General features: G+C 41.9%; 1 protein-coding gene across 1 annotated transcript in view; it reads left to right on the forward strand.

Moving 5' to 3' along the window:
- The window catches only part of JMJD1C (jumonji domain containing 1C), a 593631-nt gene that overhangs the window by 167062 nt on the left and 411062 nt on the right, over positions 1 to 15507 (forward strand). The window contains 1 exon segment of the mRNA XM_033941997.1: positions 5695 to 5859. Within this exon segment, the coding sequence (XP_033797888.1) occupies positions 5695 to 5859 (165 nt within the window).

A 15507-nucleotide genomic window follows, 5' to 3' on the forward strand; every position in this document is an offset into this window, starting at 1 on the left:
TGTTACTGCACCCTGTAGCTAGAATCTTTCCACCCTCCCTCCACTCCGGCCCAGCCCAGTATGAAATATTTCCTTTTGTTTCCCTCCCCTCTCTCTTTCTCTCTCTCTTCTGCTCCCTCACCCACGAGTCCTGCATCTGGCCCTCTCCCTTCTACCTGCACCTGGCAACACCCCCCTGCTCCGCGGCTCTCTTCAGCAACTCGTCAGCAGCAGTGATCAAGACAAGCTGCCGACATCGAGGCCTTCCCTCTACGAGTCCCGCCTTTGTGGAAAAAGGAAGTTGAAACAAGCGGGACTCGCAGAGGGTAGGCCCCGACGTCAGAAGCTGCTGCTGAGTTGCCGAAGAGAGCCGCGGAGCAGGGGATGTGGCCGGAAGCAGGTAGAAGGGAGAGGGAGATAGGAAGGCTGTAGATCTCCGGAGCATGACACCGACCCCGGCCAGGATTATTTCTTTTTCAGGCACCTTACAAGTCCAGCGTCGCGGCGGGAAATAGCCATGCTGAGTAGTGAGCTCAGCACTACACAGATGAAACCTTGCTTGCTGATTGGTCCGGCGGCACGGCGCCGCCGGACCAATCAGCAAGCAAGGCTTTCATCTGTGTATGTGCTGAGCTCACTGCTCAGCATGGCTATTTCCCGCCGCGACGCTGGACTTGTAAGGTGCATGCCTGCGTGACACACTACCGGAGCCGCAGCAAAGGTGGAAAAGAGCCGCATGCGGCTCTGGAGCCGCAGTTTGCCGACCCCCGGTCTAGCCATATCAGGGAACATCAAAATTTTTGTTCCGCAAAACATTGCATTTTTATTCTTAAAGTACATTTTCATAATCAGAACCTTATCACTTTCATTCAGACAAGATACTAAGATAGTGAATCTAATTTATATTATATCCTGGGAATCTTCTAGAAATCCAGTAAGATCCAAATCAGTACAAGCTAACTGATCCACTCCCTGTTCAACTGGAATTTTTTCTTTTTTAAGTATATAATAAAGAGTAGAAATAGATATTGTATCTGCCTTTTTTAATCCTAGATCCTCCTTGAAATACTTCTGAAGAAGAATCTCAGGGGAAATCAAATGGGTAACTGGAAAAGTAACCATAGGCAGGTTTCTAGATCTTGTAGCATTCTCCATCATTTCAAGCTTTACATGTATATTATGGGAATCCTTCATAGTGAGTGTCTGCAGATTAGAAACCTGTTTCTCAGTAGCCAATATTTTTTTTAATCAAAGATTAGTATATTTGAATCCATATTTCCAAGTTTTTCAACAACCTCTTTAGAAAATAATTGATTTTGGGTAATAACTGTTTTCAATAAACTCTTCATTCTTGAATTAAGTTGCCATAAATTTTTTAAATAAATTTCCTTTGGAGTTTCTACTGAGCCTTCAAACATACTTGTACTATAGGTAAAAGTTTGAGGCATTTTTGAAAAGGAAACATAAGAAATAGATTGAGCTTCAGAAGCTTCCAAGGAAGCCATAGGACCAACCTTGGGTCCTAGTCCACTAGGAAAATTCGGAGGAAGAGGAGGAGTTTGTCCAGAAGAGCTAAATCAGGCTCTTGAAATCTGTTCTGGGCTAGTAGCCTGAGGGGAGTTAGCGTCAGTAGAAATCACATGACAGTCCATCAGACCTGATATTACTGGAGTGTAGATTTTAGTCTTTACTTTACGCTTCCCCATATCAAAAAAATAATATACCTTAAAAATAAAGAAAGGGGACTAATTACCCTCCAGCATTCTACTCGTCTCCATGTGGCTCCAACGGGCTCCCAAGGGGCTTTGCTTGCTCCTTAGGGCACACCCTGTGGCCATTCGCCACAAGAGCATTGGCATTTTCTGTCTGCTGGTCAGGACTTCGATGATGTAACATAGGGCTCCTTTTACAAAGGTGCGCTAGCGTTTTAAGCGCACGCTAGCTGAAAAACTACCGCCTGCTCAAGAGGAGGCGGTAGCGGCTAGTGCGCACGGCATTTTAGCGTGCGCTATTCCACGCGTTAAGGCCCTTATGCACCTTTGTAAAAGGAGCCTATAGTAAATGACGGCAGATAAAGACCTGAATGGTCCATCCAGTCTGCCCAACCATACATGCTCCATAAATTAATTATTTAGTTTAAATGGTTCTTTTCATAGATATTTCTGGGCCCGTCCTCAACTGAATGTCCTTATAATGGACACAGGCTGTGCAAGCCTTAGCTCCTTCAATGTATACCCATTATTTTCTGATTAGAGATCCTCTGTGTTCATCCCATGCTTGTTTGAACTCTTTCACCGTTTTCTTCTCCACCACCTCCCTCGGAAGCGCATTCCACACATCAACCACTTTCTCTGTAAAGAAGAATTTCCTAACATTACTCTTGAATCTAGCACCCCTCAGTCTCAAATTATGCCCTCTGGTTTTACCATTTTCTTTTCTCTGGAATAGATTTAGTTCTATGTTAATACCTTTCAAGTATATGAACATCTGAATCATATATCCCCTGTCCCTCCTTTCCTCTAGGGTATACATATTCAAGGCTTCCAGTCTCTCCTCATACGTCTTTTGGCGCAAACCTCCTACCATTTTTGTTGCCTTCCTCTGGACTGCTTCAAGTTTTTTAATGTCCTTTGCCAGATATGGTCTCCAAAATTGAACACAATACTCCAAGTGGGGCCTTACCAGTGACCTGTACAGGGGCATCAACACCTTCTTTCTTTTGGTCACGCCTCTCTTTATACAGCCTAGCATCCTTCTGGCAACAGCCCCTGTCTTGTCACACTGTTTCTTCGCCTTTAGATCCTCAGACATTATCACCGCAAGGTCCCTCTCCCCATCCGTGCATATCATCCTCTCACCACCCAGCACATGCGGCTCCTTCTGATTTCTAATCCCCAAATGCATTACTCTGCACTTCTATCACAACTTTACCTGAAAACATACAACAATTACCCAAAACAAAGAAGAAATACATGGTTGAGTCACATTATTATGACCATCGCCTATCTCTGATGTCAGAGGGACACAGCCAATGAACAAATGCACGTCATGCACAGATTTATTGCGTATATAAGGTGGAATGTCAGCAAGTTGCCAATATAGCAACTGTGGCTGTCATGGGGGTAAAAGTGCAATTTATCAGATTTTGAAAAAGGCATGATCATCGGCTACTGGGTAAAGGGTGGCAGCATTTCAGAAACAGCAGTTTCTGAACTGTTAATGGGCTGCTGTGATTAAAGTGTACCATGAGTGGATAAATGGAACCTCTTCAACAACACTACATGGTAACTGGGCGGCAGCATGAGCCATCAATGTGAGAGGGTAAACGTCTGTGCAGATTGATGCTGGTCAATCAGCATGCTACCATGGAACAACTCACTGTCCAAACGATCCAGGGGGGCTTCAAAATGTGTGTCCAAAATGACTGTGCAGTGAACTCTGTTTCAAATGGGGCTCCTGAGCAGATGGCTGTTGACTGCACTTATGTTCACGAGGTTTCATCGCAGAAAACGGCTGCAGTTTGCATAGGAGTACTGGCATTGGACTTGCTCCGACTGGCAGAGGGTTGCCTTCTCTGATGAGTCACATTTTGAGCTCCATCGAATGGATGGATGTTGGCATGTCAACTGTGAAACCGCTGAGAACAAACACCCAGCAACCATTGTTGGACATACACAAGATGGTGGTGGCAGTGTTATGGTCTGGGTCCCTTGATACCTCTGGAAGACATTCTCAACTGATGTGGGTATCTCTCCATCCTTGACTATCAAGTACACCCGTACATGTTGACGGTTTTCCCTTTGACCGATGGGATCTTTCAAGAGGACATTCTGTTACGTCCCTTCCAGATTCAGTATGCTAGGTGTTCAATCCCTTCCAGCAATCCGGAGTTGCAGAAATCCTAATACTGTTTTGGTTGACAGTTCCTCAGGAACTGCTGTATAAAATACACCAGAAAGGAACCACTTCCCTCACTGTGCTAGAGCAGCTAAGTGATTATGGGTTCATTTTTTGGTGAGTTTGGTATGAGGACAGTGAAGACTCTGTTGGATTGCATTTACTTTGAAAGATTAAGCCTTTCCTAATAGCTTTGGATTTTTGAGTAGTGGTGCAGGCTCTGCTGACTTTGGCTTTAGCATATTGTAGTTCTTTGTATACCAGCTTTTCAGGCTGTGCTTGTGCCTTTTACAGAACGTGTCAGTTTAGTTAGTTTCTGTGGTGTTGGCATTAGATCATATTACTCCTACTATATGGAAACTTCACTGGCTCCCAGTGAAGTATCGAGTTTAGTTTTGGTTGTTGCATCATATGTTTAAAGCTGTGCATTCCATTAAACTGACTATGTTATTGTACCGGCTTATTTCTGTAAGCCCTTTGAAGGTCAGTCAGCAGTAATATTTGGATTGCTCTGTATGTGTTGCTCGCAAAGTGGTTACACATTTGGGTCATTCCATACCAAGTGGTTTAAAATAATAATAATAAAAAAGCTCCCCACCATTATGTCTCAGATTTTTGTTCAAAATTTGTATGCAGAACCAGCATAGCACTAAAAAAATGTTTCCCAAAATATCAGCTCCTTAGTTGCAATAATCATTGAGCTAGACCCGCTTGTTTTACTGGGTGCTGGTAGCATCGTGCACAGCAGTGAATAAAAGGTACTTGGATGACATTTGATTAAGACTTAAGTAAACCATTGGAAGAAACTTGTACTTACATGGAACTCCATAGATAACCAATATCTGTAAGATGTTTGGTGACATGTTCAAATCTATGAACTCAACATAAAAATAGTATTATGCAGTTCTGTGCTACTTGCAAAGCATGCATGCATGTAACTGGTAATCCCAAGAATACAACATTGCAATAGTCCAGCCCTGCAACTACAATAGATTGAACAACTTTCATAAAGTCACTTTTAGGCAAATACAATTGAAACTTGCTTAACATCCATAATTTATAATAGGTTTTCGTAATAGTGTTTTAAACATGTAGCAACCAACTGATAAACCCAGCACTGCCTTCACTGGAGAATGAACAGCAAATGAAGTACAAAATATAGTACCAATCACTAAACTTACTCACCAGCAGATAAACACATATTACAACAAATACTGTAGAACCTTTAGAAATCTTTGACGAGCATAAAACAGTTAGTAATACAGGGCTCCTTTTACAAAGGTGCATTAGGGAGGGAGGTGGGGGCAGAGCCTGGTGGTAGCGGCCTTAAAAAAAAATTCTGGGAGGGGGCATTGACCCAAATATAAACCGGGACACCCATTTTTGGGCTAATTTTTTGGCCCAAAAATCCCAGTTTATATTTGAGTATATACGGTAAACCCTTCTGATTATATTGGCTTTTAATGATGTATCATAAATTTATCTCTTGTTTATATATATATATATTACTTAAATGATTGGTATTTTTTTTTATATTTTTCATTATATAGGTTGCTCTATATGAGTTTTATTGTGTACTGTATATCTTTTTAATATATGTCACTCTTTTCTATATAGATTTTTTAGAACATTTTTACTAAAGCTAATGAGTTTACACTAAGTTTTAGTAAAGGGGTCCCTTAAATAAATTAAATTATATCGTTATTTAGTTATACCATTAAGGAGAAAGACTAGAGAAATATTTTCTGAGAATGTTCATTTTATATGTCTTTGCAATAATTTTTATATGTTCAAAGGGTTTTTTTTCTGTTTCTACAGGTGTATGTGGAATTTGATGACCTAGAATGGGATAAACGAGAGTGGGTTAAAGTCTATGAAGATTTTGCAGCATTTTTGGTGGAGTACCAGCTGGTCTGGGCAAAGAGAAAGGATCCTAGCCAATCTCAGGGATCAAAGGTCAAACAAATACAGTGGCCTGCATTGGTAAGGCAGTTGTATTTATATGAATATATTTATAGAACTTCCTGAACATTCCTCTTTATCACTTCTGCAGCTTTTATGTAATTTATAAGTAAGTATAATGCAAATCAAATTTTCATAAATCATAGTTCAATTTATTATAATTTAACAAAATGTTAAAAGCTAAAGTCTGCATTATTAAAACTGAAAATTATTCATTCTGCAAGAAGCTCTGAGTCTGCTTGGATTTCTTAATGCTTTCTCTGCAAACATTCTGTATGTATGCTTGATATGCACAAGTACAATGTAAATGTTAATAATACTAAGTGATGAAATAGTAGGAAAGCATACATAAAGACTGGGAGCTACTCAGTTCCAGAGGAGAAATTTAAAGTTAGTCCTATATGTCTGACAGTCCTATGTTGATGTATTATGGGCTCTGCCGCATTGATTTCATTGGTGGAATCAAGGGACAAAAAATCCCACTTCACAGGACTGGTCTGAAGATCTCCCTCCTGGAACTGGATAACTTAATGACTTAATGTGAAGCTTATTTGTGATTGTGAATAGATAGATGGGAAAAAATTGAATTTGGCTGTTACTTCTGTTACATAAATAAAATGAATGGTGGTAGATGCTGGTTCTAAAAGCTTATGTAATAAATCTAATATGCATTTGTTTGTATGATTTTATTACCTGGTAGCTGATAAAATTATAGTACAATGTGCAAAATAGGCAGTGAATGAAAAAATACAATAGTATAAAATGATTAATACAGTAGAGCTTATATATAAGAAGTTGGAAGGGTCTTTTGTTCATGTTTACCCATGTCCTAAGGTGTATTCTGATGTATATGGCATACGAGTCCTGATGATTGGGTTAACTTCAGGAGCTGTGCAGAAGGAATCGTACACTTTTTCTTCAGCTCTGCTTCCTTCCTCAGTGGGCTGTACTTGCCTCTCTTCAGTTTTTTCCTTTTGCACGTGAGCTGGAAGGTGTCTTTCTGATTTACTCTGAGAAGTTTTGTTATTTTGAGGCTTTTTATCCAAATATTGAGGCTTTTGGTGCTCAAGAGATCCCCAAAAGTCCTGGGGCAGCTCTGCCTGGGAGAAGACACAGACCCTCTGAGTAGCAGTCTGTAGCTAACAGGGTAACCCTTATAAGGAACCTGTCTAGCCGGCCTGCACTAACATTTAAGGAGCTTGTAAACCATTCCCCTGGGAGCAAGAGTTGCTCCTGATTTATCAGGCGCTTGACCACAGGCTGTTTGATCCCACAGTGGTCTGGAAGGTCTTTGATGTGTGCCAGCTGTATTTTCCTCTCTTTATTGCTGTGCGCGGGTCTGAGGTATTGATCAGGCTTCAACCCAACTTGCAACACAAATATTGCAGTGTCCTGGACTGGGATATATTTGCATGTTTGAGGCAGTGGTCTCCACTATCCAGTAGCAGTGTAAGCTGATGCAGGCTATAGCAACAGTGCAGCACAGCACAGTGAGGAAGGGCCATTATAACCTATGGGAAAATTAGGGGGAGGGGTGCTCTGGTTGGCAGTTTTGGTGGTGTCTGGAGCTAGATATAGGGCCCCCACCTCTTTAAAAAACAAACAGAAAAACCTTCCCTGAATGGGCTTTACTGTTTTCCCAGGCCATGTTTTGGTGCTAGAATGTGCTGTAGCAGCGGCCATTTTGGATTTCCTGATTTGTTTATAAAAACCTCTATCTATCTCAAAACCCCTTGATTTGGCTAAAAATTTATTTGAAGACTCCTCAGACCTTTCCACCCCTATATCATGTCAGGTTTGCACTGAATGGTTAGCTGAGGAGTGTCCATGTGCCACGGCACATGTCAGGGTGGTGGGGCAGGGCCTTGGAGTAAGCCCCCTCTGGTCTACATATATATAGTTTTGGTATATATGTAAACCACTTTGAATTATAGCCACAAAAAGGTGATATACAAGTCCCATTCCCTTTCCTCTTTCTAGGGCTGGGGAATCGCAAGGGGCTCATTCTTCAGGGAGAAAATCTCTCCTAGAGCCCTTGGAGAGTGATTTGGTGAAACGCAGAGGTGTGGATTCCGCAGAGCTCAAGAGACAAGGTGAGTCCCTGAAGGGGTCCGCTGGGCTTCCTGCTCAAAAACTGTTTCTATCTCTACAATATCACTAAAATCAGACCCTTCCTTTGTTAGCACAATACCAAGATACTCATCCATACTCTCATCACCTCATCACCTAGACTACTGCAACCTGCTTCTTACTGGTCTTCCGCTGAACCATCTCTCTCCCCTTCAATCTGTTCAGAACTCTGCTGCATGCCTCCTGTTCTGCCAGTGTCCCTATGCCTACATTACCCCTTTGGGTTTCCTATCCATTTCTGCATACAGTTCATTGTCTGTATTGGACTGTCTGTTTTGTATTTAGATGTACAGCGTTGCGTATGTCTAGTAGTGCTATAGAAATGATTAGTAGTAGTACTTTACCCCAGATTTTGTGAATCTTATGTGGAAAGCATGTGTAAATTGTTAGGGTCCTCTTGCGCCCTCAGAAGATGTGCCTGTGGCTGTGCAAGGGATTTGCACACCCAAAGCGCACTTCCCCCAGAGAAGGTTTCCGAAAAGGACCCAGAGGACCAGTTAGAGAAGGACTGGGTAGACTGGGGGTCAGAGTCCATGAATCTTCACTCTTAGGAGATTCGGGGTCTCAGGCAGAGGCTGTTGATCAGGAGATAGTTGTGGCCCTTGACCAAGGGAAGAACCTGACTGTATGTTACCTTTTCAAGTCTGTTACCTTTTCAAGCCTTACTGGAGGATATTATGGATTTATTGCAGGAAATAAATCTAGTAGCACAGGTTACCAAACGTACTTCCCTGCCTAGCAAAGGAGGTATCATTTTAAAGGATGCGCAGGACTGCAGGGTAGATGTCCTCAAAAGGATATTCGAGGCCTTGGCTTTGGGAATTAAGGCAGCAACAGTGGCCTCATTTGTGGAACGCACTTGCTATACCAGATTGTATCGGATTCCCACGGTGAATGATAATATTTACCCCCAGCTTGTATTGGCAAGGGTTGTGACAAATGCTCTATAGTACGACATAATCAAAGTCATGAGCAAAGTTTATCTATGCTATCTCAGCTTGTAGAATGCTCTGGATCAGACAATAGTGGGAGATACAGCTTCTAAAGCAACACTAAGCAGGCTCCCTTTTAAGGGACAAATGCTATTTGGTAGGTGTTTGGTCGATCTTATGGCCAGTGTGGCAGATCAGTGCCACACTTTTTGCCAGACAGCAGACCATGAACCCCTAGAGAGTTCAGTTGAACTAATTTTTGAGGCTCTCAATATCATCGTCAGTATTTATGAAGAGTCTCTGCCCAGAGATTGTATCGAGGATCTAGACAGAACTATGGAAGCACGAGGTGACCTCAGACCTCTGGTTCTCACACCACAGCAGCATCCAAGATATCCAAATGATGCCAGTTCCGTAGCCATACCTCTGCAGATAGGTTGGAGGTTGGCTTGTTTGGAGGCTTGGGAGCAGATTTGCTCAGACCACTGGGTGCTGGACATCATTCGAGAAGGATATAAGCTTGATTTCTGTCACCCACTCCTGGATCTGTTTGTGGACTCTATAGCCAGATGAAAGCGGTCAAAGTCCAGGTCACAGTGACAAGGCTCCTAGAAATTCGAGCCATAGAGCTCGTACCTCCCAAAGAATCAGGCTTGGACAGATATTCTATAAACATTATAGTGCCCAAGAAAGACTCAAGACACCTGGAGACCTATCCTGGATCTGAAGTCCATTAATACAGCACTGAAAGTGTCATGATTCTGCATAGAGAATTAGCCTCCCTGGATTTGATAGAGTTCTATCTTCATATTCCCACATTCCTAGAACAAAGAAAATATTTAAGATTCTACGTTCTGGGGAGACATTCTGATTTCTCTGCACAGCAGCACCTTGCACTTTGATCAAGGTGATGTTTGTGGTGGTGGCGCATCTCCTCAAGGCGGGAATACAAATGCATCCAAGTCAGAAGTGGAAAAGGCAGTGGTGAAAGTGGTCCACCTATTGCAGAATCTGGGTTGGATTGTCAACTTCCGGAAAAGCCACTTGGTACAGTCCCAATTCCTAGAGTATTTGGGAATTTGTTTCAGTATGGCAGAAGCCCGTGTTTTTCTTCCCAAGTCATGTAATGGAAGGTCTTCAGGGAAATTTCAGGCCTTTTGATGATGCCAACGCCTATGGCATGACACTATCTCCATATGTATAAAGTGATCATAACTGTGCTAAAGGATGCTGCATTTGGATCCTCAGTGTTAAGGGCAGGCTCATCTGTCTGACCCTAGTTTCAAGGGAATGCTTTGATATGTCACAGTCATCTGGACTCATATGCCATGTGCACCAGAATGGAAGATTAGGCTCTTACCTCGATAATCTTTCTGGTAATGTGGCGTTTGAGTCTTGACACCCCACTCTGTCAGTGTAATTATTTGCCTGAGTAATGTCTTGGATAAGTATATCTGTCCAGAACTTGAGATCTTCTCATTCCAGTCAAGTATTATGAGTACAATGCCATATTACATTATATAACAGCATTTTTTTTTGTTCCTGGGTAATAATTGTTCTTTCTTAATTGCCTATGCCACAAAAGTACAGAAAATGGCTATAATTCCCAAAAAACTTTGCTTTCATGACCAAGACATTGATATTTTGAAATTTATCTTTTTTTGGCAGAACATTCCAGATTGATTCCAAACTGAGTAAACTTAGGGGCCCTCTTGACATCTAGGCTCAAGCAATGGAACTTGTTGGATGAAAATATGCAAGTCACAGATCAGAAGAAGTGTCACCAAGCTTATCAAGATGGGCTTTGCTTCTACCACAATGTGACCTGTCTGAGGCAATTGGAATCACCTGTAACCTGAAAGAGTGGTGTGTCTTCATTAACGGCTCATCCAGGAGTTTCAAAGCCGTCATGTTTCATAATGGGAACAAGTACACTCAGTGCACTCAGATGATTACAATACAATACAATTTTTATTTTTATACTGCAAATACCTCAATGAAGTTCACTGCTGTTAACATAACAAGAATTGGAGATAACACCCAGAATTACAATCTAAAAACAACATAAATTAAAACAAATGAAATTACCCCTTTAGCACATATTCATTAAATAAATTTTCAAAGACTTCTTAAAAATCTTATAATTACTCATTAACATGTCAGGTGAATTTTTCCAAAGTTTGGCAGCTTGGTAAGCAAAAGTGGAAGTAAATATTCTCATAATTTATTCCTCTCCCCTCTGGGAATTGAAAAGGAGAATTCTGTCTTAAACCATGTGTAATGTTGCTTCTGAACAACATGTTAAAGGAGACATTTATGAAGGTACTTCTCCATGTGAAATTTTAAACAGCATACAGAAGAATTTAAATCGAATTCTGGCTGCTAAAGGAAACCAGTTAAGCTTCAGCAGATATGGTGTAATTCTACAACAGCATCAAGACCTTACTATGCATCTTGAAGTATGATGAGTATGGCTGGGAAGTCATTGGAGACTTCAAAAATGGTTAAGAAAATAAGAAATGCCACTACTGGGTCAGACCAGTGGTCCATCGTGCCCAGCAGTCTGCTCACGTGGCGGCCCTTAGGTCAAAGACCAGTGCTCTAAATGAGTCCAGCCTCACCTGTGTACATTCTAGTTTAGCAGGAACTTGTCCAACTTTGTCTTGAATTCCTGGAGAGTGTTTTCCCCTATAACAGACTCCGGAAGAACTTCCTTACATTTGTAGAGAATCTATCTCCTTTCAACTTTAGAGAGTGCCCTCTTGTTCTCCCTACCTTGGAAAGGGTGAACAACCTGTCTTTATCTACTAAGTCTATTCCCTTCAGTATCTTGAATGTTTCGATCATGTCCCCTCTGTCTCCTCTTTTCAAGGGAGAAAAGGCCCAGTTTCTCTAATCTCTGCATTCCTAATGGTTCTCCAAGGCGTTTTTACTAAGTTCCCCTGCTGTCTCTGTCATTGGGACAACAGGGACACAATAGCACACTACCAAAGGGTGGGACTGGCCACAGCAAACTGAGTTCTCTGTGGGAAGAAACAACATCAAATGGGTAACCACTGGTGGATCCCCCAGAAGGTGCTGATGCCACTACTGCACATCAAATTGGGCCTAATGAAACAATTTGTCAGTGCTCTAGATAAGGAGTTTGGGTGTTTCTTTTTCCCTCCCCTTTTCCCTCCCTCTTCTCCTTCTCTTTTCTGTGGTGCTGATTGTGTTGAGTGCTGGCACTGTATGATTGGTTGGTTCGTGTATGATGTCACCTATGGATCTGTTTTAGCCGGTGTGCTCTCCCTCCCGGGCACCCCGCCCTCCAGCCTTCCTCTCTGCTTGTGTTCTGTTGGAGGCCAGGTTCCTGAAGAAGGGCTCCTCCCGAAACCAGCGCGGTTGAACCTCTCCTCCTGGCGCGGTTTTTCCGTTTGTGTGACAGTTTTGGATAAGTATTGTTTCTTTTGGACATGTTTTTCACTTTTTGGTATGGTTTTTGACTTTGTTTGTGATTTTGCGTGAGTTTTTTGAGGGGGTTTGGCTGGCAGGGTTTGTGTGGGGGTCGCTCAGGTTGCTTGTGTTGAGTTTCATTTACTCACTTTGATTGTTGATTGGTTTGATTTCTGCACACACAGGGCGCTCGATGATGGTGTGCGGGTGGAGGCTTATGGCCTTGGCCCAGAAGTGAAGTGTCGGAGCTGTGCTCCTATCACTGAGGGTTCACACTGAGAGCGCCCTATAACATCATATAATGTGACATGTTCTTTGACATATTACACTATATTTGGTTTGCAAGTTGTGAGCCAAGTTAGGCACTTTGAGCTTCCCCCTCACAGACCTTGATGTGACTTGGTTGCCTTCCTTGTTTTTTCTAGTTTAGGATTTGTTTGGCAAATTAGGAGTGTGTTGTTGTTGACTAGATAAGGAGTTGGCAGCCTTCAAGACATCTTCCCTAATCTGTCTGAGGCAAAGGTCAAAGCTGATGTCTTTGTGGGACCACGGATAAAGAAGATCATGGAGTGCAAGGACTTTCCCAGGAAGCTAACTAGGAAGGAAAAAGCAGTTTGGAACAGCTTTGTCGCAATGGTTAGGGGCTTTCTGGATAATCACCAGGCCAAAAACTATGTGGAGTTTGTTGAGAATCTGGTGAAGAACTACAGTAAAATGGGCTGTAGGATGTCTCTCAAAGTCCATGTGCTCGATGCTCATCTTGATACAATCAAGGAGAAATTGGATCATACTCAGAGGAGCAAGGTGAGCACTTCCACCAGGATATACTGGACTTTGAATGCTGCTACCAAGCATAATATAATGAGAACATGATGAAAGATTACATCTGGGGGCTGATTCATGAAAGTGACTTAAAATATAATTACAAAGCTACTCACTTCTAAATCTTCTGTGGTCATCTTTGTATAACTTTAATATAAATACATGTTGTGTTTCATGTCTTGCTTTTTATGACTTTATAAGAATGAAAAGATGAAAATTCAGTGTTTTCATGTTTTAAATAGGTAAACTGCAAATTTTGATTCTCCTGGTCACAAAAGCAAAGCTTTATGGAAATAACAGACATTTTCTATACTTTCTAGGCATGAACAATTAAGAAATTACACTTACTGCCCAGGAACAAAAATCATGTTACATAGTATTATCGTTAAACATGCAATTGAGAGCATACAAACGCCATAAATGTTAGTGCTGGTTGCACTTGGATATGTGGCTTAGTGGTTCCACTTTATTTTATATGATTTGTTTTGATTAACATTGTTTAATATACTTGCTACAGAGCAGAACAAAGTGTCTTGTTGGTGAAATTCCCTGTACCCTTTCTTATGTTTCTTGTTGTAGTGGTTATTGACTGCTTTGGTACAAACTAAAGAGAGGCAGTACAGTTAACTGAGGAAGGAGGCAGAGCTGAAGAAAAAGTATATGATTCTTTTTGCACAGCTCACAGTTAGGGGAAGTTAACACAATCGTCAAGACTCTTATGCCATGTTAACCAGAAAGATGATTATTGAGGTAAGAGCCTAATCTTTCCTTGAACTTGAATAAAATAGGATCCATACATCAGAATAAGAAAATCAAATTTTCAGAAGTGGTTCATATATCAGCAGTCATCTGCTTTAGAGAGGGGCTTGATAGTATAGTCATCAGTCGTGCATGGCAAAACCTGTATGTAAATCTTAATGTAAAAAAACATATCAGAGATTTTCAATAGACTTTTATGGTGCTTGTTGACTTTACTGCCTTTAGTTTGTCTCTTCTGCTTTCATAACGTAGCCAGTCCTAATCCAAATTTATTTCCTATACCTTAGAACAGTGGTTCCCAACCCTGTCCTGGAGGAACACCAGGCCAATTGGGTTTTCAGGCTAGCCCTAATGAATATGCATGAAGCAAATTTGCATGCCTATCACTTCCATCATATGCAAATCTCTCTCATGCATATTCATTAGGGCTAGCCTGAAAACCCGATTTGCCTGGTGTTCCTCCAGGACAGGGTTGGGAATCACTGCCTTAGAATATGACTGATAAATTATTTATAAATTATTCTAAAATAATGATTTTTGGATTGATAAAATATATGGAGAAGATTCAGCAATTATTTTGGTTTTAACAAATAGCCTCATAGATCATTACCAATGTTTGTTAGTACAACAAGTGAATGGCAAGAAATGATGGACCTTAATCATAACCACTTGAAGCCACTCATTATTGAGCATTGCTGCAAGTTATTGTGAACAACCCTTGTTGCAAACTACTACTCCTGGTGGAAACTACTATTTGTTGCAAACTACTACTCCTGGTAGAATTTGTGCAGAATTCCTGAGGAATGTAGAATTTGGTTGCAGTGGCACTCCCTCTTTCCTTCTTCTGCATCTGGGATCCTCCATAAAAATTGTTGCTGGCAACATCTTCAGTTAACCTGTGCTGGCTTTACAGGCTTCCCTCTTCCGTGTCCCGGCTCTGAAGGAGGAAAAAGTGACATAATCAAGGATGGAAACACGGTAGAGGGAAGCCTGCAGAGCTGGCACAGGTTGCCTTTTAACTTTAGCATTGCTGAGGTATGCAGAGGAGCCTTAGAAAGAGGGACTTTTCAGTGATGCTGTTGGGGGATGGAGTAGAAGAAAATAAGAAATGCTTTCATGGGGGGAGGGAAGAAAGAGAGATGTTAGATTGGGGAGGCTGGGGAGATAGAGTAAAATGGTGGATGGGAAGGCTGGGGGGAGAGTGAAAAAAGATAGGGAAGAAAGAATAAAATGCTGACTGGGGTAGATGAGGGGGAGAGAGAGTAAAATGCTGGCTGGGGGAGGATGAGGAGAAGAGAGAGTGAAATGCTGACTTGGGGATGGGGCAGGGTTAAAAGATGCATACTCAGGAAGGATAGCAAGAAGACAGAGTGAGAGAAGCCAGTGTGTATGTGTGGGGGAGGGGGGTACATGGGTGAGAGAGATGCTGCGTCAGGAAGGATATTGAGAAGACAGTGAGAGATGCTGTGAGAGATGATGGCTGGGGAAAGAGATGCTGATTCAGGGAGATAGGGGTGAAAGGGATACTGGCTCAGGGGGAAGGTAGGGAGAGATGGAGAAAATAAGATGCTGACTAGGGGGCTGGGGAGAG

This window comes from Geotrypetes seraphini, chromosome 4, assembly GCF_902459505.1.
Source record: "Geotrypetes seraphini chromosome 4, aGeoSer1.1, whole genome shotgun sequence".
NCBI lineage: Eukaryota > Metazoa > Chordata > Amphibia > Gymnophiona > Dermophiidae > Geotrypetes > Geotrypetes seraphini.